At 33.3% G+C, this 23,663-nt stretch overlaps 2 protein-coding genes across 5 annotated transcripts in view; both read left to right on the forward strand.

The window, feature by feature from the left end:
- myo18ab (myosin XVIIIA b) overlaps positions 1 to 23,663 on the forward strand; it is a 145,887-nt gene that overhangs the window by 19,080 nt on the left and 103,144 nt on the right. The gene's annotated exons all lie outside the window — the stretch shown is intronic.
- On the forward strand, positions 296 to 2,212 carry LOC127177254 (zinc finger BED domain-containing protein 5). The gene is made up of 2 exons (XM_051129434.1): positions 296 to 1,736; positions 1,868 to 2,212. The coding sequence occupies exons 1-2, from the start codon at positions 425 to 427 to the stop codon at positions 2,197 to 2,199; spliced, it is 1,644 nt and encodes a 547-aa protein (XP_050985391.1). The 5' UTR covers positions 296 to 424; the 3' UTR covers positions 2,200 to 2,212.

The raw sequence follows: 23,663 nt of genomic DNA on the forward strand, positions 1-23,663 counted from the left end.
TTATTAATTCATTTATTTAATTACCATACACCCAAAACAAAACAAAGACACATTTAAACATAATCCTAAATTAAAACAACATCAGCGAACGAATGGCATTGAAAATGTCACGTGGAACCACAGTACTTTACGACAGTGATTTTACGTCGGAGTAATTGAAGCGGAATGATTAAATGTGGAGAGGCGGTACACAGTTGCAGGTATAATTAAAATGGATAGGTTTGTTACGCGAAATGAAAAGAAAACTGGAGATTCGGCGCCGGCAGAGAAAACCAAGACGGACAGTAGACCTAATCATCAAAAAGGCCAACCAAAAAGAAAATATGATGAGGCATATCTTGCTCTTGGATTTACAGCTGGTGTGGTGGGGGCAGATGAGAGACCTGTATGTGTTCTGTGTCTCAAAACTTTAGCTGCAGACAGCATGAGACCCAACAAATTAAGACGGCATTTAGAGACAAAACATCCCAAACACATGAATAAACCGCTTGACTTCTTCCAAAGAAAACTCTCGGAATATCGTCAACAGGAAAGTCGAATGGTAAAATCTACCTCAGTTAATAAAAATGCACAGATGGCTTCTTTCAAAGTTGCGTACAGGATTGCCCGTTGCAAGAAACCACACACGATAGCTGAGCAGCTCATTCTCCCCGCTGCTCTTGACATGGTGTCAGTTATGCTGGATGAGACGAGTGCTGCCAAATTGAAAACTATACCTCTGTCAAATGATACCGTTGCAAAACGTATATGCGACATTTCAAATGATCTCGAGGACCAACTCGTGGAAAAACTAAGAGACACACGATTTGCACTGCAAGTAGACGAGGCTACTGTCAGCAATCAAGATTGTTTGTTTATTTCATATGTCCGTTTTGTATGCTCTGAGTCACTGAGAGAGGATTTGCTGTTTTGCAAGTATGTCCAAACCAGGGCGACGGCTGATGAACTCTTTAAGATTCTTGACAGTTATCTCACAGAACATGGTCTGAAATGGGAAAACTGTATAGGCTTTTGTTCTGACGGTGCTCAGACGATGGCAGGAAAAAGAAAAGGACTGCAAGCACTTATAAAAAGGGTCGCCCCAGAAGCGCAATGGACACACTGTGTTATTCACAGGGAAGCTCTGGCATCAAAGCATCTCAGCCCCGAACTTAACGACGTCTTGACTGTCGTTGTGAGCGCAGTCAATTTCATCAAAACCCGGCCCTTGAAAGCGCGACTGTTCTCCGCACTTTGTGAGGAGATGGGAGCTGATCATACAGCCGTGTTATTTCACAGCGATGCAAGGTGGCTGTCCCGTGGCAAAGTGTTGTCGCGAGTTTTTGAGCTTAGAGCGGAGATTCTGGCTTTCTTGGAAGCGGAACGTGTGTATGACATTTCAGGAAAGTTCAGGGATGAACAATTTCTAATGAAACTGGCCTATCTTAGCGATCTATTTGGAAAGCTAAACGAATTAAATCTTCAGCTTCAAGGCAAAGACAAGCACCTACCTCACCTAGCAGACAAGATCACTGCATTTATCCGAAAGCTTGATGTATGGGGCAGGCACCTTGATGAAGGAAATACTGCTGCCTTTGAGAATCTGCATGAAATTTCTGAAACCAGTACCTCCGGAGCCACCACAGTGATCCCTTGTATCAAACTGCACATCTCTACATTGACACAATTGTTTCAAAAATACTTTCCAAACAACAGCATGCAGTATGACTGGATTATCGATCCATTTAATACACCAGGTTTGTATTTGAGTTTTATTTACTTTATTTTTTGTTGTTTTTAATTATGACTTTTTATTATAGTTATATATTGTACACTTATTTATAATATACTGTTTAATATATTGCTGTCAAACTCATTCTATCTGCAGCACCTGCAGATTTCAGCTCTGCAGAAGAGGACCAATACATTGAGATGACGAGTGACTCCACTTTTAGGCTGAGGTTTCCAGCTCAGACACTGAGTGAATTCTGGCTTGGAGTGGAGAAAGAGTATCCACTCATTGGGCAGAGGAGTCTGGCCGTTCTTCTTCCTTTTGCTACATCCTACCTTTGCGAGATCGGATTTTCAGCTGTTGCTTCACTGAAAACAAAATACAGATCTCATCTTAGAATTGAGCATGACTTGAGAGTGGCAGTATCAAGCCTTCAACCTCGTTTTGAAAACATGTGTGCTACAAAACAGGCTCATTGCAGCCACTAAAATAGTAAAAAAAAAATAAATAAATAAAGTAATATAATATATAAAATATAAAGAAAACACAACACTTTTATTTTCTTTGTTTCTAAATTGAGTTTATCAGAGGTAAAATGCAAACATAAATGCATTATTATTATAGTTATATATGTTTGAACAAAGTGTTATTTCATGCAAAGTGATAATATATTTGTACTTTTATTAGATGTTTTATTTAGGTTCCATGTGTGAAAGATTTTAATGCTGTTATATGAAGTTATGGTTTTAAAATGTAATGTTATTTCAATAAATGTGAACAGTTAAACTTAAAGCCCAGTTTATTACAATTTTGTTGGGGATGATTTGGGACAGGTGGGGCTTACAACCCTTCCATACCTCCAAAGTGGGGAATGACAGAAAAAGTTTAAGAAACACTGTGTTAAAGTGATGTCATTTTACTCATCTACATGTCATTCCAAACCTGTTTGACTTTTCTTCTTTTTTTTGGGTGAACTGTCCCTTTAAGAGGATCATGAATGCAGTGAGCATTGCTTGTTTCTATGATTGGCTTGGAAATGTTTCCTCCTCCCTGAAGTTCCATTCTTGGTATTTTTGGAATTTGCTTTGGAACAAACATGACACTTCCCGACTGGGTCTCTGGAGAAAGCAGAGTCAGATTGATAGAGGTGGGGCCAAAACAACATATTTCATCTTTACGCTTGAGTCCCCTCTATGGGAATGTTCAATTCAGTGGAATTTTGTTTTAACAGCTACAGATTACATAATATCAAGTTTCTCTTTTTTTCAACTGATATATTTGTTTGGCACTGATTCAGTACAGCCCTGCCATGGCGGATGTAGGGACCCTTTTAGATTAGTGCCTATAGTGAATTTCCTCTAAATGCATACTTAAAAGAATGCACTTCCTTCAATAGTTTTTTTTTCCACGTTAATGCATGTGAAGTAGCACTTTCAGTGTTCATGCCACCTGGTTTTTCACTCACCATACTCACAATTAGACAGGAAGTCTCCAGAGGAAAGGGATCGAGCAGAATGTGGCAGACGAGACGAGCAGTTTGACCCAGGCTCAGGGCTCATTAGAGTTGCGATACTTCCTGTCAGGATGGACCTTTCATCGATGTCATGAGAAAGTGGTCTCGCGGTGGTCTGCTGTAGTGAGACTCCACCCATACTGTCCACCCTCTTTCTTCACACTGTAAAACAGGAAGTGAGCAACAGCAATGTGATGCATTAAGATTTCCATACTGATTTTATCCTCTTTATACCCTTTTTCTGATAATTTACTCACCTCCATGTCATCTAAGGTGTTCATGTCTTTCTATCTTCAGTCGAAAAGAAAGGTAAGGTTTTTTCAGGAAAACATTCCAGGATTTTCCTCTATATAGTGGACTTCAATGGGGATCAGTGGGTTGGAGGTCCAAATTGCAGTTTTAGTGCAGCTTCCAAAGGGCTCTACATGATCCCAGCCGAGGATTAAAGGTCTTATCTAGTCAAACAATTGGTCATTTCTTAAAAAAAAAACAAAAATTATGTACATTTTAGCCACAAATGCTTGTGCTCTGCAATGCGCGTAAATAACTTTGCGTATTACATAATCAGATAAACCAGTATTTTACCACAAAAACCCTAAATAGGTGTTGGGAGGAAAAAAAATATTTCAATGCTTTCTCTTCAGATTAAATTGTTGGGTAATTATACTGTATATAAATTGCGGGCATCAGGGAGCCGTTATAAATATGTGAGGCATTGAAGTCACTTTTGAATGCGCGCTTGTGTTTTACTTTCACTTTCGAGATTCGCGATCACACGGAGAGGCAGTAGGCCTACTTACCACAATTTAATACAAGATTTGTTTTGTATTTGTTTATCCTCCTCCATTGCTGTTGCTGTTTTGTTCCGACAACATGCATTAACTTGAAAATCGATATTTGAAATTTGTGAATCGATGCAAATGACTAGAAGGCTGAATCGTGATTGATATGTAATTCGATTTTCCCCCCTTCCCCATTCCTAATACTCTAGTTCAAAGAGGTAGGATAGGGCAAAAGACTTCTCATTCTCATTCTCATCTCATTTATTCCCCCAACTACAAAATCGACCGTCAACCTGTTAGCTCCCATAGAAGTCCGCTATATGGAGAAAAATCTTGGAATGTCTTCCTCAAAAACTGACTGAAGAAAGAAAGACATGAGCACCTTGGAAGACATGGGGGTGAGTAAATTATTAGAGAATCTTAATTCTGGAAGTGAACTAATCTTTTAAGATATATTTGATGCAAAATTATAGCGAACAATCTTTTACTCCGTTTGTTTTATTAAAGACAGACACAAGCGACTGAAAACTTCTTTTTTTGTTTGTGCTGAGAGGAGCTTCAAAGATTTCTATGTGTTTTTGCAATGTTGAGTAGTGTATCACAGACATATCTCATGAATCCTTACATAAACAAAGTGAGAGAGTAAATAAGAGATTCATTGTGCAGGGTAGAGAGCTTTGTTGACTATAGTGGAACTTTGTAAGATTGCGACGAACTAAGAGTGACAGCTTTTAATGATTTTTAAGGTGGCTTGTAAATAAGATATTGATTTAATACAGAAGTTAAATAAACATGAAGTTAATTAAGTGACTTACATTGTCTGACTATAACACTATTGCCTATTGACGAATGTGCGTTTTTAAACAAATCTAGGGAGTCAATGATTCAGTTTCCCATTCATAAAGACAGTCACTTGCTTTATTCCTGAATGAATCAGCTGTTCGAAGGAATCAAATGAATGATATGATTCAGTAATTAAATCAGTGACTTGCCGCCACCTACTGGCAGATTTAGTTTCATTTTTAAAGTATCTTTTCAGTTATTTAAATAATTTTTTTTTTTTTTTGTATTCAAATTTTTATTTTAACAAAGTCAACATGAATTTCTAAATTTGATTGCACTCATGGCACCTCTGAGCCTCATTAAATGTATGAAAACACACCTAGAAGATGCTTTTGTGTTCTATGTATGGAAGCCCATTTCCGCCACTGAATAAAAAATAAAAAAGGTAATTGTGACTTTTTATCTCACGATTTTTTTTTTCTCGCAATTTCGAGTAACATCTCGCAAGTCTGACTTATTTTCTCAGAATTGTGAGATATAAAAGCACAATTGCGAGTTATAAAGTCAGAATTGCTAGATTTAAAGTCAGAATTGCAGGATATAAACTCACAGTTGCAAGTAATGGTCAGAATTGCAAGATTTAAACTCGTAATTCTGACTTTTTTTCTCGCAATTGCGAGTTTGTATCTCGCAATTCTGACTTTTTTCTCAGAATTATGAGATACAGAATCACAATTGTAAGTTATAAAGTCCAGTTCTGAGGAGGAAAAAAACTTCTCACAATTCTGACTTAACTCGCAGTTGGCAGTTTATATCACACAATTCTGACTTTATAACTCGTAATTGCAAATTTATATCATGCAATTTCGACTTTATTTCTCAGAATTGAGTTTATATCTCACAATTCTGAAAAAAAAGTCGTCAGAATTGCGAGTTTGTATCATGCAATTCTGAGGAAAAAAGTCAGAATTGTGAGAAATCGCAAATAAACTTTTTGTTTTGAGGCTTCCATATCTATGCCACCTCTGTAGTACAAATTAATTTTAGTTAAGTTAATACTGATTTCATTTGATTGGTAACTTAGTCTACTTGTTCTTATTCTGTTGTTTTAATTAGAAATTTTAAAAAGCTTAAAAAATATAATTAAAAAAATACTTTTAATAAAGTTAGAAAAATGCCATTACAAAGATAAAAACAAAATTCCCCTGTAAATCACTTTAAGGGGTTAAATATCACTTCGTAATGGGAAGATCAATTTTTTTTTTTTTGATTATTGATTAGAAGCTGCTCCTAAAATTTTGACTGCTCCTCTTTTCTGAGGGTTATTACATAAATGCTTTTTTTCAATTTATGATGAAAACATTTTAAGTTATGAAACTTGCAGGATGTATTAAGCATACAAAGACCTCTATGTCAAAAGCTCAAGGGAAATTTGGTTTGGTAAATAATTGCTTCTGCCCCCCAGAGTTCAGCTTCTACGTTCGTTTTGGTCCGTCTGCTCGTAATGCCCGATATAAAACGCAACAGAGAGCTCCATTGAAGGGCCCACTTTCTACACATTAACATTTTGCATGTGCCGCACGGTCAGGCCCACTCAGCACAGGGCCTTGGTGAGACGGCTGTGATTGGCTGCGACCCCAGCCCGGTGAAAGGCCTCTCTGTACGGCTCTACAAGGAGAATTCCCCTCTTTTTCCTTCCACTCCACATCCCACAGCCTCTCATGTATCAGCTCAGCTGTTTTTACTGCAGGCTGGATTTAGTTGAGGCTGCCGGTTCATACCGTTCTCAGCATCTAAAGCTGTGGTTTCTCACAGCAATATATATCTCTAAAGACTCTCAGGGGGTTTATCCAGCAGCATGCCATACATGCATTTTCATTTGGCCACGAATTGAGTATTAATGACAGAATGTTTATTTAGCGATCCTATACGCGGGATCGAAATCAAACCCCGTTCAATCATAACTTAATTTGTTGTAAAAAGCCTCACGAATTGTTAACCGACGCTATGTCCTATAAATTGTAATTTATGACCCCCTGGAAATAGAAGCAATTTTGAAAAGAGCGTAGGGAAAGGAATGCTCATTGCCCTGGGCTTATTCTTTTCCATGCAGTCCAGAGTGGTTGCGGTCTGGGCTGAAATACCAATGATTCCTGATGGCTCATGGTTTATTGTTTCTCTCTGGATGTTGTTCCAAGACTCATACGCTTGGCCGTGTTGGTTAAAATTAAACGCGCTGCATGTCAGTGATATCCTGTGCTGACTCCAATGGCTTATTATGGATGCTGCTCACTACATCACTCCCTTACCATTGATCATGGGACTGTGGGAAGGCCTCAAAAAGGCCTTTTATCAGAGCGTCTATTTGAGGGAGGGAGCGATGTGAGTCTTGGCATCTCTCGAACACCATTCTCCACCAGTCTATCCCAGTAACAGAGGTCTTTATCATCACAGTTGGAAAACGCTACAATCTGTAATCGAGGAAGGCCCTCCCCACGGAGATAAGCCACCATAAAGCGGTGTAATACGGAAACGAGCTTTATTTGGATTATCTTCCAGATGTTCCACTGACCGTGAGAGTGATTGCGAGTTGGGAAATCCTCATTTCAGCATTTACAGATCACGAGTACTGCTGAGTCAGCGTTTATTTTGACAGTACACACCCACTTTACAGTGAACCTGCTCATGCCTGAACCAGAAACTATGCTTTTTATTTTATTTTATTTTATTTTATTTTATTTTTAATACACATTTTCTAAATGGTAGGTCACAGGTGACCCCTTTTTTTTTGTTGTTTTTTTTTTAAAGGTTGTGTAGCCTTGTGACTGATCAGGTCACTTATATTGTGCTCCAAAAAGCATTGTGTTTTGCATTTTATTTTATTTTATTAATGGTAGGTCACGGGTCTGATATTAAACTGATAAAACGTTTGTTGTTGTTGTTGTTGTTGCTGTTGTTGTTGTTGTTGTTGTTGTTTTACGCTGTGTTTTGGATTTGTTTTGTGTTTTGTTTGTTTTTGGTTTCATTTTGTTTTTGTGTTTGTTTTCAGTTTTTCATAGTTTTTTTGCATTTTAGTTTTTTCTTTTGTTTGTTTTGTGTTATGTGTTTTGCATTTTGTGTTCATTTTGTTTTTGTTTTGTGTTTGCATTATGTGTTTTGCATATTTTATTTTATTTTATTTTATTGAACCACGTTTTCTTAATGGTAGGTCATAGGTCTGATGTTAAACTGATGAAACTGATTATTATTATTATTATTATTATTATTATTATTATTATTATTATTATTTTAATTAATTAATTAATTAATTTATTTATTTATTTAAAAGTTGTGTAGCCTTGTGACTGATCAGGTCACTTTTTATATTGTGGTCCCATCTTTTATTTCATTTTAATTTATTTTTAAATTTAATTGATATCTAAATATATATAAAAAAATATTGTTTATTTGTTTCAAATGTACGCATTTTTGGTTACACTGGCATTATTTATTTTACTTTATTTAAATTTTTTTTTAGTATGTGTGTGTGTATATATATATATATATATATATATATATATATATGTATACGTGTATATATATATATATATATATATATGTATATATATAAATATATATTTATATAAATATATGTATATGTATATATACATATACATATATATATACATAAATATATATTTATATAAATATATATTTATGTATATATATATATATATATGTATATATACATAAATTGTTGTTGAGAAATAAAATTACTGTATCACGAAATAAGATTTGGCTTTAAATAAAATACAATAAAATAAAAAAAAAAATAAGTACATAAATATAAATATATATTTGTATATGTATATATATGTATATATATATATATATATATATATATATATATATATATATATATATATATATATATATATACATATATATATTTATATTTATGTACTTATTTTTTATTTTATTTTATTGTATTTTATTTAAAGCCAAATCTTATTTCGTGATACAGTAATTTTATTTCTCAACAACAATTTATGTAATTTTTTTTATTTTTTTTATTTTTTAAATTTTATCTTTGTTATTAATAAGAACCTAGATGCAAGTAACAAACTAAAGGACAACTAGATTTATTAAATAAATTTAATTAATTTCCTAAGTGAAGCGTAATTTTGGTTCCGGTGTGGTCACTAGCACAATGAGCTCATCTTAAATTCCAAAATGGCTAAATTCCTTAAATTCAATTGGAAAAATGAAAATGCTGTGTTGGAGTGGTGAGATCTGAGGTTTGGAGGAGGTGAATGGGTGCACTCTGACTACAGGAAAAACCACCCTCACACACGCTAGCCATTACCCACAATGTGAGTCGCCAGCCTCCGCAAGGCGGACTGGGTTACCAGCACAAACCCAAGCGTCCCCACTGACCGCCCAATGTCAGATCTGCTCCATCTGCCTGCCGTGCTCCATGTGAGTGTCAGGGGCTGGGTTGTGTCATTATGGGGAGTGCTTTTGAAGCCCTTGTGGCTTCATTTTGAAGGCTCGGTGGTCTGGTTGAAGTGGGTTATGAGGTTTCGGGGTGCACTGCAGGGTCCTTTAGGATCTCATTCGGTCCCTAACATGCTGCTTTCGTCTTTGCCAACTTCAATTATTTAAAGAGACCTGCTACAGGCAAACTGAATAATGAAAGAGCTAGTACGCATGGGGCATTATGAGGAACGAGGAAAAGAATGAGGCTTATGGAAATTAGGATCATGCGTTATAGGATTTTGTGTGTAATTAAGCACTTCTGGTAAATGGTCTCTCCGGTAGGAGCACTTCAGCTTTTGTTGACGCCCAACAACGCTGCGGCTATGTTTTGTGTATGGGGCGGTCATCTTTAATGAAGGGCTTTTGTGCGCTGAGAGCAGCTCTCCGCCGGCTGATACATGACACGGCACAATAATGAAAGGCCAGCCAAAACGCAAACATTTGTCCTTGTGCTGTTTGTTACCTGCTCAGGCTAATGCTTTTACTTTACTCATGATGTTTTTGTGCTTGTACAGCATACAAACAGTTGTTTGTGCCATTCTTGATGTAATCTTAAAATTGAATTATCATTTAGACCAGGAGTCTTTAGCCATTTTCAGAACAAGAATCCCTTTTTAGACAAACACACTGTTACATACTACCTAAATAATAGTAACTTTACATTTTTTGTTTAATACAACATTAGAATAACAGTTTGTGTAAAAACAGACATTTAGCAGAATAAATATAATGTAAAATATTTTTTATTTTGTTTCAAATATAAGTTTTAGGTTAAAATGTGTTTTATTTTATTTTTTATTTGGTTAGATTTTTTTTTTTTTTTTTTTTTTTTTTTTTAAACAGCACTTGGGAGAACCCATGTAGCACCAATCCGAATTTTGGCAACCACTGATTTAAATAAATTATTTTTTCTTCGTTTTTATTACAGTTTCACCTGATTTAAGTCAGTTTTATCACATTTTCATCCATTTTTTCCATAGTCCTTTAACTTGAGCCTGGGAGCTGAGAATGAATGAAATAAATTAAATTTTAATATATTTTCACCAGTATTTAATTTTTGTTCACTAGTATTTACTTTTTTTGCTTATTATAACATTAGAATAACAAATCATCTTTCATTTTATTTATTCTTTATTTTTATTTATTTATTTTTTTAGCAGTTTGTGTAAAAATAAACATATAGCAGACTAAATAATAAAAGCTAACAATAAAACATATAAAAATATGTATTTTTTTTATTTGTTTCAGATTTAAGTGTTTTAGGTTAAAATGTTTATTATTTTATTTTATTTTATTTTATTTTATTTTATTTTATTTATTTTTTTACAAATTTGTTTAAAACCGCAGCTGGCAGAACCCCTGTAGCACCAATCTGAACCCTTGTTGGAAACCACTGATTTAAATTAAATTATTTTCAAATTATTATTATTATTATTTTTTAATTATTACAGTTTCACAAGTTTTTATTTATTTTCACCATTTTTTTCATTCTCTTTTAACTCAAGCCCAGGAGCTGAGAGTGGATGAAATAAACAACTTTTTTTTTTTTTTTTTTTTTTTTTTTTTTTTTACATTTTCACCAGTATTTATTTTTGTTGCCATTTCCTCTTCATGCTCCTTAAATTCAACTCTAGGAGCCAAGAGTGGATGTGTTTACGCTAATTGTGTAAGTAGGAAGTTTAGCATGCTGTGACTGGCTCTGTTATGCCTCAGCCTGGGCAGGAAGTTCCTCTGTTCTGACAGGGATGCTTGTCATCTAGGATTGAGAAACCAGCAGGTGTTCTTCCTGTTTATGACGCAGGCATGCCATCGTAATGTAACCTGGAATGATTACAAAGCAAAACCCTTAATAGCCACTAAAGGTCACTTGAGGGCAACTTCAAATGGAGGAATACAGCGCACACTGATTCTTTTTCTCTTTTATGAAAAACAAATAAAGTCTCTTAGTGTTTGTTTGGCAACAGTAGCTTGCACCGAGGGTTCAGGGATCGTGCTGGTATTTGATGTTTACTCAATAGCTGGATATTGTGGTTACCACAGTGGTTGGCATACCAGGCCAGGCCAATCAATTAATGCCTGACGGCACTGCACAGCAGCAAGCATTTTATCCAAGACAGATCTGCCACTGCGATCAATTAGGAACAAAAATAGCATGTTGTTTTTAAGTTCGATTTCATTGATCATCTCAGTTTACTGCTATAGCTTACCTTTATTTGAGGTTTATTTAGTTTTGTGCTTTTTTGTTTGTTTTCATTTTCCATTTTGTTTTCATTTTGCGTTGTTTTTCATTTTGTTTTTGTTGTTTTATGTTTTTTGTTTTTATTTTCATTTTGTTTTGCTCTTTTTTTCGTTTTTTCATCTTGTTTTTATTTCGTTTTCTGCGTTTGTTTTTTTTTTTAATTTTTTGGTTTGTTTGTTTTCTTGTTTTGTTTTGCGTTTTTTTTCATTTGTGTTTTGTTTTTTGTTTTACATTTAGTTGTTTTCATTTTGTTTCATTTTGTTTTTGTTTAGCATTTTGTTTTTGTTTGTTTTGTCTTGTATTTGTTTTTATTTTGTTGTTTTGCATTTTGTTTTTGTTTTGTTTTTAATTTGTGTGGGGTTTTTTTTATGTGTTTTGTTTTGGTTTTGGTTTTCATTTTTTGTTTTTGTAATGTTTTGCATTTTGTTTTCACTTTGTTGTGTTTTGTGTTATGATATTTTGCATTTTGTTTTCATTTTGTTTTACGGTGTTTTGTATTTTGTTTGTTGTTTTTTTTGCATTGTTTTTGTGTTAATTTGGTTTTTGTTGTGTTTTTGCTTTCTTTTGCATTATGTGTTGCATTTTGCCTTACATTTAGCATTTTGTTTTCATTTTGTGTTTTTGTTTTGCACTATGTTTTAGTTTAGTTTTTTTATTTTGTGTTATGTGTTTTGCACTTTGTTTTTTTTTGTTTTTTATTTGTGTTTTGCGTTATTTTGCATTTCATTTTTTATTTACGTTTTGTTTTATTTTCTGTTTATGTATTTGTTTTTCTTATTTTCTGTTATTTATTTGCTCTCTTTTCTTTCCTTTCTGTTATTTATGTTTTTGCTTTGGGTATTCTGTGCTAGTTTAATATACAGACAACTTTGTGTTGTTTGACCTGATAAAAGAACACAGTTTAAAGTGTTTACGTGACCTTAAATGGCTTATTAAGTAAACATCATAGTTGTGCAAGTAAACAAACTTCATTACATTTTTGCAATTCCATTCTGATGGCTGCTGATTAAATGCTATTGAGAAATGCTTCTGTCATGCTGTTCAGCTTTTCATAGAGGGAATCTTAAGCCTGAAGTGGTCGGTTTTGCCTAGATTCAGTGCCAGCGTCTCAGCCTAAGTAGACGCTGGCATGAAACCATCCTGAATGCCAGATGGTGACTATATGAGTCGGTTACGTGTGGACAAAAGGCTGTCATTGAGCGAGAAAGGAGACCGTGTGTCATCTCACTGATGGATTAAAGCGCAGAGCTTCTGCTGTGCTTGGAGATGCTGTGGAAAACGGATGACATAAGGCTCCTTCTCGGTAATAGAGTCTTGTGTTCTCTGCATGATAATGTGGCAGCCGTCTGATAAAGGCCTTCTTTTTCATCAGAGCCTTTTCACAGAAATAAGTAGACGGTTGGTGGCCGCGTGGTGGCGAAATGCAATTATGATGGTAATTGTGGCTTTGTTCGGTATGAATGAGGTTCGATGGGTGGGTTTCCAGAAGTCCTCACAGATCATCGCAAAGGATGGTTGTTCTTGGGTTAAGGGAAATGGAGATGAGCCATACATTTCAGTAAACTACTGGTTGTTTGTGTGCTGTCACATTCTGTGTAATTTCCTCTCGAGATTCCAGCACAGTATTGCACAGGAAATACAAACATTCAACTGAAAGTGCCAGACTCTGATTAGAAAACACAATGGAGACAAAGACCTTAAGAAAAGAAACCTCTAATGGAACTTACCAGATGCTACAGCAGCAAGCTAAATGATGGATTTATGTTTTTTAAAGAATAGAATAGAATAGAATATGAGTTTACCTTTTCATTTAATAGACTGAAATAAATAGACTGAAATATATATACAAAATATTTGTTGCTTAATTATTGTTAATTTAATTATTCGTAATTTGTATTGACATATATTATTGTTGTTATTATTATTATTATTATTATTATTAATAATATTATATTCTGTATACTAAATTCTGTATACAAAATTATTATTATTATTATTATTATGATTCATAATAATAATAATAATAATAATAATAATAATATTATTATTATTATTATAAAACTATATCTTTAACATATACCATACTTATAAAATAAAAACAATTATAAAAAATTGTGTATTTATTTAAAAATTAAATAGAAATTAAAATACAAATTAATAAAAATAATTGTTGTTGTTGACATTTATATATAAAATATCTATATCTATACATGTACTGTATTTATAAATATGCATATAAAATGGCATATAAAATTATGTATTTATTTAGATATTACATCTAAATTAAAATACAAATTAATAATAATAATATGTATTTATTTGCATTTTAATTTAGATTTAATTTCTAAATAAATAAATAAATACAGAACTGTATTTTATGTGTATTTATAAATGTAGTATATCATATAAATAGTATAAATAACAACAACAACAACAACAACAACAGCAATAATAATAATCATCATCATCATCATCAGTTATACCCACAAAATGGCATATAAATTGTTTATTTAGAAATTGATATAAAATACAAATAAATAATAATAGCAAATAATAATAATAATAATAATAATTATTATTATAATTATTTTTGTTATTATTATTTTTTTAATACAGACTGTTAAAACAACAACAATAATGAATAATAATAATAATAATAATAATAATTATTATTATTATTATTATTATAATCTTCTTCTTCTTCTTCTTCTTCTTCATTTTTTATTTGTATTTTATATTTGCTTTCTAAATAAATACATAATACATAATACATATATAATACATAAATACATCATTTATATGACATTGTATGTGTGTAATTGATTATTATTATTATTATTATTATTATTATTTTATACAGACTATTAAAAAAAGAATAATAAAAATAATAATAATAATAATAACAACTTGTTGTTGTTGTTGTTGTTGTTATTATTATTATTATTATTATTATTATTATATGTATAATATTGTAATATATACTATATTTATAAATATACATATACATTTTTTTTAAGAAATTAAATATTAATTAAAATACAAATAAAAAAATATTATTATTATTATTATTATTATTATTATTAAAAGTAATGTTTATATGTGTGTTTCTAACTGGCAGACCTCAAGTGTAGAGCTCTGCTATGTCTCACTCTATTACTGTAACCACAGCTATGTGCAGCTGAGCTGTCCCAGAATGCAATGGGCTCCAGGCACAGGGCACTGTGGTGTGGTTTTGCTTCAGAGCGGAACTGTCCCTGGCTTCAAAAAAACCATGTTGTCATTTTGGACCCAGTGCCAGTTCAGCAGTCTGACATTTTAAGTCGAGCCAAAACAGTTCAAATAGTCTTTATTCATCCGAGCGCACATTTAGAGCAAAAACTCCTCCGCAAACAATCAGACTGGTGGATATGCTCTTTCCACAACGATCCGTATAAACTTTGTGATACAATTATTCTTTGTTATTCAAAACATTGGGAAGATTCTTTCCTAGAACAGAAGAACTCTTTCCAAGCGGTCGTTTCCCGAGATCGACGAGAGCTCTTGAACTGGAATTCACATGTGCTGGCACGCTTCATGGGGAACCGCTGGTTCAGAGGCGTTTATGTAATATCACAAGTTCAATATGTTTCCAGCCGATGGCCTGTCAGCTTGATACAGTGTTTGGTACTCAAGTGAACCCATTACAGGCAGAACCCACCCACGCTCTACGTAACCTGCGATTGGTCCCTGATGCGCTCACGGCCATTAAATTCATTCCTGACCTTCGACCCGGCGCAGGGGTGAAGGACCAGCTGAATTCCTTGAGTTGTGTAAATGCAGCCGTATTTCCCCTGCATTCCACAAAGATTAGCACAGACGCACAGAATTAGCCTGGCTGCTAAACAAATGCTGATTGTGGCTAGAAAGAGGCTTGCCGTGCAGGCCTGGACGCTTCGGTAACCACGCTCTACTTCAGCAACATCTAAACGCGTCTCGGTAATGTTTAAATTGGTTGAGAGATGTCAAACTGGAATGGTAAAGGTGGAGCGATGACTTGTTTTAATGTCTTATACTTGGCAGCTCTAATGGCTACTGTCAAGCAACTTTACACAGATCTGTTCTTCATCATCTAATGCACACTTTACACAGCCTGTGTTTAATGAAGTGTACAGGAAAAGAGTCTGGCACCCATCGTAGGTGTAGACGCACAATAGAGTTGATTATATTGTAGGTACTCTAACTTTGACACACCCATAACCTACAGAAGGCACACATATTTAGTTTCTTGTAAATAATTTATTTGCATAGTGGTTTGAGCTATAAATAGAGTTGAACTGAAAATGTTTCTCTCTTTGTTTGTGTATTTACCATGATTTGAAAGAAAAGCATGAAAGTGTTACACTTGATAAAGTTAATTTTTTTTTTCCCCGAAAATATTTCAATTTTTTAAAAATACAGAGGCTTTAAAAAGTCAGTTATTTAATTTAGCATGATATAATGTTTTTTCCCTCCTATGTTATATATGGGGCTTTATGCATAATATTACATAACTTCCTTATATTTTTTTTATTTATTTAGAAATAAATTACAAAGTAGTAGTAGTAATAATAGTAGTAATAATAATAATAATAATAGTAGTAATAATAATAATAATAGTAGTAATAATAATAATTATTATTATTATTATTATTATTATTATATAAAATGTGTATATATCTGTTATAATATACTGTATAATTATACAAAATTGCCATATGAAATTAAATTAAATAGAATTAAAATACAAAATACGACTAGTACTACTGATTTTTTTTTATCGTCATCATCATAATCATAATATATTATACATATATAATGATGATAATAATAATGTTATATAATATAATAATATGATAATATGTCTTTATTATATAAAAATACAAATAAAGAATAATAATAATAATAGTAGTAGTAATAATAATAATATTTTTTATTATTATATAAAATATATTATGTCTATAAATATATGCTGTATTTAAAAATACACACATTTAAAATGAATTAAATATAAAATACAAATAATAATAATAATAATAAATGTTTGATTTTGTTTGAATTTAGTTTTTGGCTGTTTTTGTTATTTTGATTTGGTTTATCTTGTTTTTTTTTGTTCTGTTTTGTTGTTTTTGTTCTGATGTTTTGTGTTTTTGATGTTTTGCTTTTTTATGTATTATTATTATTATTATTATTATTATTATTATCATCATCATCAATAATTATCAACAGTTATATTTATGCTGCTTTATAATATATGCTGCATTTTTTTTAAATATTCTTTTAAATATTCACTTACAAAAGAGAATTAAATTAAAATAAAATATTATTAAAAATTAAATTAAAATAGTAAAATGAATAAAATAATCAAAAACAATATAAATTAAATGTAAATAAATTGATTAAATTAATTAAAATGAAATGAAATGAAAGACTAAATGAAAGAATAAAACAAAACGAAATTAAATTAAATTAAAAAAATAAAATAAAACAAAATGAAATGACATTTAAATTAAATTAAATCAAATCAATTAAAATAAAAATAAAATAATAACAAATCAAAATTTAATTAAATCCATGAAAATAAAATACAAAAATAAAATAATACCAAAACAATTTAATTAATAAAATTCAAGTAAGATTAAATAAAATGTAATAAAATAAAAAAAAAAAAAAAAAAAGTGAAATGTAAAAAAATCTTACTGACCTCAGCCTTTTGAGCAGTAGTGCACATTGGCGCATCACAGTTTTTGATTTGTGAGTCTAACAAATTTTGGGAACATATTTTAGCATCTGAAATTTGTTCTATAAATAATAATTTCCTCTTATCTGGCTTACTTCATGCCAAAATGATAGCAACGTTAGATGAATGGGAATGATAAGCTGCTTTATTTAGCAGTTGATGACAAGTTGTTTGTAAATGGATGGCATTTCATCTGTTTGTGTGTGTTTATACCTTAAGGCATCCAAGATCTTGAATCACATCCTGTGATGGAGGAGAAGGAGGGTCTGTCTGTCTGTAACAGTGACCCAGATGTGCCAGCCAGTACCCTTGAGCAAAGCCAAGACATGACTGGCTCAATGAAGTGTGGTTAACCCGTTAACACACATTCAGCAGAAATTTCCTTATAGCTTTCTCATGGATATGCAGAAATCTGCCCATTTTCCATGTTTAAGAAGGGAGTGGCAGGAGTCATCTGAGAAGGAAGAAGTCAAGAGGAGCGGAACAACACTACTGTTCATGTTCTCCTCTGCACTGTCACTCATACTTGGCTTCCACTCCATTTAATGTTTGCTTAGGTTAGGCATAATGTAGTATCCTTGGTTATAGTTCTGAGTACTGTATCAATGTGTGTAGTGTCTAGAGTGTATCTAGGAGTGCAGTGCTGCTTTAATAGCTGGTATGGGGTGATGCCTTGCTTTTGGTGGTTTTGGTTTGTTTTGTTTGGGGTTTTTGGTCTCTTTTTTTTTTTTTTTTTTTTTTTTTTTTTTGTTATTTTGTTTTTTAACTTTTTGCTTTTTTTTTTTTTTTTAATGAGCCACATTTTCTAAGTGGTTTGGTTTGACTTTTTGTTGTTGTTGTTGATGTTTTTTTTATTTTATTTTTGGTAGGTCACATGGTAGATCACAGCTCTGATGGTAAAGTGCTTTTTTGGTGTTTTGTTTTTAGTTTCAAATTAATTTAAATTTAATTTAGTTTTAATTAATTTTAATTAATTTAATTGGCTTTTTGTTATTTTGGTTTGGTGTGAGTTATTTATTTTATTTTATTTTTTGGTTTTGTTTTGATGTTTTGAGCTTTTAATTTTTGCTTTTAATTTTTTTTACTTTTTTATGAACCACATTTTCTAGTAGGTCTCATGGTTGGTCACAGCTTTGATGGTGAAGTTGTTGTTTTTTTTGGGTGTTTTGTTTTTAGTTAATTATTTTAATTGTCTTCTTCTATCTATCTATCTATCTATCTATCTATCTATCTATCTATCTATCTATCTATCTATCTATCATCTATCTATCTATTTTATTTTTAATGAATCACATGGTTGGTCACTGCTCTGATGGTAAAGTACTTTTTTGTGTTTTGTTTTATTTTATGTAGTTTTAATTAAGTTTTTGGCTTTTTTGGTTTGGTTTGGCTTGTTTTTTTTTTTTTTTTTTTTTTTTTTTTTTGTTCTGATGTTTTGTGTTTTTGCTTATTTTTATTTTTTAATGAACCACATTTTCTAAATGGTAGGTCACAACTCTGATGGTAAAGTGCTTTTGTAATTTTGTTTTTTAGATTTAGTTGTAATTTTTGTTTAGTTTGTTTTTTATGTTTTTTTTTTTGTTTTTGATGTTTTGCTTTTTTTATTTTGTTTTGCTTATTTTTTATTTTATTTTATTTTATTTTATTTTATTTTATTTTATTTTATTTTATTTTATTTTATTTTATTTTATTTTATTTTTATGAACCACATTTTCTAAATGGTAGGTCACAGCTCTGATCTATTGTGTTTTTTTTTTTTTTTTTTTTTTTTTTGACCGATCAGGTCACTTATATTGTGCTCCCATCTGCATGCTGTGGGGTTTGCCCAACGTACCAGGACACCGTGTTCTAATAAACCTAAATTGCTTCAGTCATGTAGCTTTGTTTGTAAATTGTACATTTTACACCATCCATGTCATGTTCATTCTATTCTGTTTGTGGCAATATAAGGAAAGGAAAAGGCTCAATATCTTTAAGTGAAGTTTAAAGGAAAAGGGAAAAGGTCTGTGTTTAGATGACAAATAGACAGTTCACAGTGGTCAGTTGTCAAACAACAGCTAAGGATAAGATCAAAAGGATTAGACAACATGTCTGTGCGTTGTATATGCCAGCTGGATTGTTTTTCTCCATCTGAGGTCAAATTTCAATTTGCAGTTTCTGAAACGACGAAGGAAAAGACCTTGCTACCCAGTCTTGAGGTCACTTCCTCTAGGATTTCTAGTGTAATTTAAATGTCCAGCAATAATGATTGGAGAAAATGAGGCCAATGTTAGCATTGATTCTTTCAATATGTGAGTTTTCATCTTCTGTAAATGCAGTCTTTATTCCTCCTTTATGGTCTGATGCTGCGGCAGGCACTTTCTCCTCATACGTTATTCATCATCTTTAGCTAAATTTTCCTTCTGTTCACCCACTGAGTAACCTACCTATGCTGTGTGCCCACACAGGGGCTCTACAGATCTTGGTTTACAGAGATATTTTTAGCTATAATCAGCTCATACGTGACTCAGGTTGATGTCAGCACTTTTGAAAAGCTCTGCTGAGCTCTATAAACAGTGTCACACCCTAGACTGACCATCACGTCATTGATTCAGGGTCTCTCTGTATTCATGATCATGATTTGTTTTTGTATGTGGATGTTTTTTGATGCGATGAGGGCATGTATAGTCTGGGCTGTGATTCATACGTTTATCTCGGTTTCTGGAGACAGGAAGACGATTTGCATTTATGATATAGAGAATTTGTCTGGGTGTGGTGGAGATTTTGTGTGCAGCTGTGTGGGGCGAGCATTACCCACTTCTGTGGTTTTTAGAAGTGGCACTATAATTGCTCTGGGCATTATGCGAGATTATACAGTAAAATCTCTCCTCATGACTAATGGACGTCACTGTTAAATTTTCCCTTTAATTCTTGGCCATGTGAATCTATTAGTGCCTTTATTGGAAATGTATGTTTTGCTAAGTAGCAAATAATGTACCATAAGTATTTACCATGAAGCGTGACCTATAAATTATTAAAAGCTATAAATATGTCAGTGAGACTTATTCTGTCTTGCCAGCTGGATGGGTGAACTGAGACCTGCTATAAACCCCAGAGTCCATCCTGGCTTTGATCTTGTGTCTGGATTTACTCTGGTTTTCCAAGGCTCTGGGAATGACCAATGTGGAATGATTGGCACTTCAGAGAAAATCAGAGCAAGTCTGTGCCCTTAAACACATAAACCAAGTCCTCGACCCCAAGAGTGTACTTAAAAAAAAGTTGTTCACTTCCAGAACAAAAATGTACAGATAATTTAACCCCCTTGTTATCCAAGATGTTCATGTCTTTCTTTCTTCAATTGTTGAGAAATTGTTTTTTGAGGAAAATATTTGAGGATTTCTCTCCATATAGTGGACTTCTATGTTGCCCCTGAGTTTGAACTTCCAAAATGCAGTTTAAATGCAGCTTCAAAGGGCTCTAAATGATCCCAGCTAAAAAACAAGGGTCTTATCTAGCAGAACAATGTTATTTTTTTTTTTTAAAATTGACAATTTATTTAATTTTTAACCTCAAAAGCTCGTCTTGTCTAGCGAGAACTCAGTGTATTCCAGTTCAAGACAAGGTAGGTTGAAAAACTTCCATCTTATTTTCTTCTCTGACTTCGGGTGTTTGATCTTTGCACTTTCACTTTGTAAACACTGGGTTGGTACTTCTGCAGTGATGTAGGATGATTTTTTTTTTTGACATGCGGTTGGATCGTTCTGTTCGCCTTTTCTTGTTATCATTGGCATGTTGTCAAAGTCTAATTCTGACGTTTGGTAATATTTCTATTTAAAATCGTGATTCCTCGATTTCTAATAAATGAAATTGTGGCAAAACATTAAATCTGAAAAATCGCCCAGCACTAGCTCTGCAATGCGCGATTATGTTGGAAATGTGGTCACTTTGGGTTTGTGCACTTCGGTTCAAAAAGGTAGGATAGGGCAAAAAACTCCATCTCATTTTCTCCTCCAACTTCAAAATCACCTAGATTGTTGTTTTACCTTTTTTTTTGTAAAGGGTGTTTGATTTAGTCTTTGCACGTTTGCTTTGTAAACACTGCGTTGATACTTCTGGCCCCGTCACGTGTGGAGTCAAGCTAGTGCAAGACGAGGTCTTAAAAGTATATACGTTTTTATTTGATTTTAATTTTTAGAAAATGACCAATCCTTTCACTAGATAAGACCCGCATTCCTCAGCTGGGATTATGTAGAGCCTGCAGTGAAACTTTTTTCTGGAAACTATGAGTAAACTAATTAGAGTATCTAAGTTTCACTTGTGTGTTTTTTTTTTTTTTTTTTTTTTTGCAAATACTACAAATTTGTCCACATTTTTTGCATTGCAGGAATCAAAGTGTCTAAATCCAAATAAGATTATTTTCAGTGTTTACAGTGTTAGCAGAAAAATGATATAAAGCATTTATAACTCTTCCTGAGTTATAAATGCATAAAAACATCTTGTCATCCAAGATGTTCATGTCTTTCTCTTTTCAGTTGTAGAGAAATTGTTTTTTGAGGAAAATATTTCAGAATTTCTCTCCATATAGTGGACTTCAATGGTGCCCCTGAGTTTGAACTTCAAAATGCAGTTTGTGTAAACTAAAATTAACTACTCTATATTTTCTACTGCTTAAAGTTTCAGATGTTTTTGTCTTATGCCCTATTTTTTTTAATCAATCATTACAGTAAATACAGTACTATTGTGAAATATTGTCAGTTTGAAATAACTGTTTTGTATTTGTATGTATGTGTATTTATTTATTTATTTATTACATTTTTTACATGTAATTTATTCCTGTTGGCAAAATGGAGTGTTCAGCATCATTATTCAGTTATTTAGTAATCATTCCAATATGCTGATGTGCTCAAGAAACATTTCTTATTATCAATGTTAAAAAAACTTTGCATCATTTTACACACACACACACACACACACACACACACACACACATGTTTTTTTTTATACATCATAGATAGAATAGGCAATATAGATGTTGATAATACAATGCATTTCACCACTTTGCATCATTTTACACACACACACACACACACACACACACACACAAAAACCTCAGTAGATGTGGTCCAAGTTAGAGGGATAGTTTACCAAAAATATAAATTCAGTCATTAATTACTCCCCCTTCTGAATGCACACCTATGATACTCTTATGAAAGTGACACGTAAGAGAAGAAATTGTTGAATGAAGATGTTATTTTAGTTTTCTTTGTGCACAAAAAGTATTCTCTTAGCTTCACAAAAGTAAAGTTGAACCACTGATGTCACATGGACTAGTTTAAGGATGTTCTTACCACCTTTCTGGACCTTGAACGTGTCTGTTGTGTTGCTGTCTATGCAGGGTCAGAAAGCTCTCAGATTTCATCAAAAATATCGACATGAGGATGAGTAATTAATAACAGAATTTTCATTTTTGAGTGAACTATCCCTTTAAATTACAAAGATAATATTGTACTGCGGAATCTCTGGTTCAGACAGGCTGTGGAATGGAGTCAAGGGTTAGAGTCGTACAGGGATCAGAGTACAAGCTGACATGTCATTGTCCTGCGCTTGCTGACAGACTGTGTGATGTGTTGGGCAGAGGTGAGAGTGTTCTCGTTTGTTCCTGGCTGTTCTGTGTTGCATACTCTTCTCATTATCCCCAGCTGACAGCTTCATAGCTTGCATTCCTCACCAATCCAAATGCCGTTTCCCTCTCAGATCCGACTGCAGTGTCAGCTCAGATTCAGTCTGCGCGCTTGCCGCGCCACCCCCTGTCTGTTTCTCCCTCCCCCTCACAGCCGTGCACGCCGCCATAGTGGGCTTTTAATCCACACACATACGTGCGTGTGAGCGCTGTGTCCTCTTCAGGACGTGCCGTAGCATAGACTCCTCGCACCACACCCCGAGCCGCCACAGGCCTGTACCAGCACCATCTGCAGAGCCTGTACTATCACCACCTCCACCTCCTGCAGGGCGATTTTTGTATGCGAGACATGACGCCGAATCTCTAGGCTATTATTTGCACCACCTGAAAATTGATAGTGGGAGTGAAAAGTACACAATTGAAAGAGGTGAAAACGATCAGCCTCCCTTGACAGGGTGTGTTGACCATTGATGGCTTCAGGCCTCTTTTAAGAAGGGCTACAGCGCCCTCTTGTGCTTGCGAGAGTGAATGTCCATATATTTGGAGAATTAAAACAGGAAGTTTCGCCTTCTAGTGGCAGATTATGGTGCTACAGCTATGAAAAGGCACTTCCTCTCCTTTTTCCATAGAGGAAAGGATTGATTTTGGCAGTGATTCTTGGCTAAGACCATGGATTGTGTAGAACAACCTGAGCTCAGCTGTG

Source organism: Labeo rohita, chromosome 15 (genome assembly GCF_022985175.1).
Source record: "Labeo rohita strain BAU-BD-2019 chromosome 15, IGBB_LRoh.1.0, whole genome shotgun sequence".
NCBI classification, from domain to species: Eukaryota; Metazoa; Chordata; class Actinopteri; order Cypriniformes; family Cyprinidae; genus Labeo; species Labeo rohita.

Coding starts and splice junctions, on each gene's coding strand:
- LOC127177254 (XM_051129434.1), top strand. CDS start 425: ATGAGACCCAACAAATTAAGACGGCATTTAGAGACAAAACATCCCAAA. Junction 1,737..1,867: donor CGATCCATTTAATACACCAG/GTTTGTATTTGA, acceptor TTCTATCTGCAG/CACCTGCAGATTTCAGCTCT.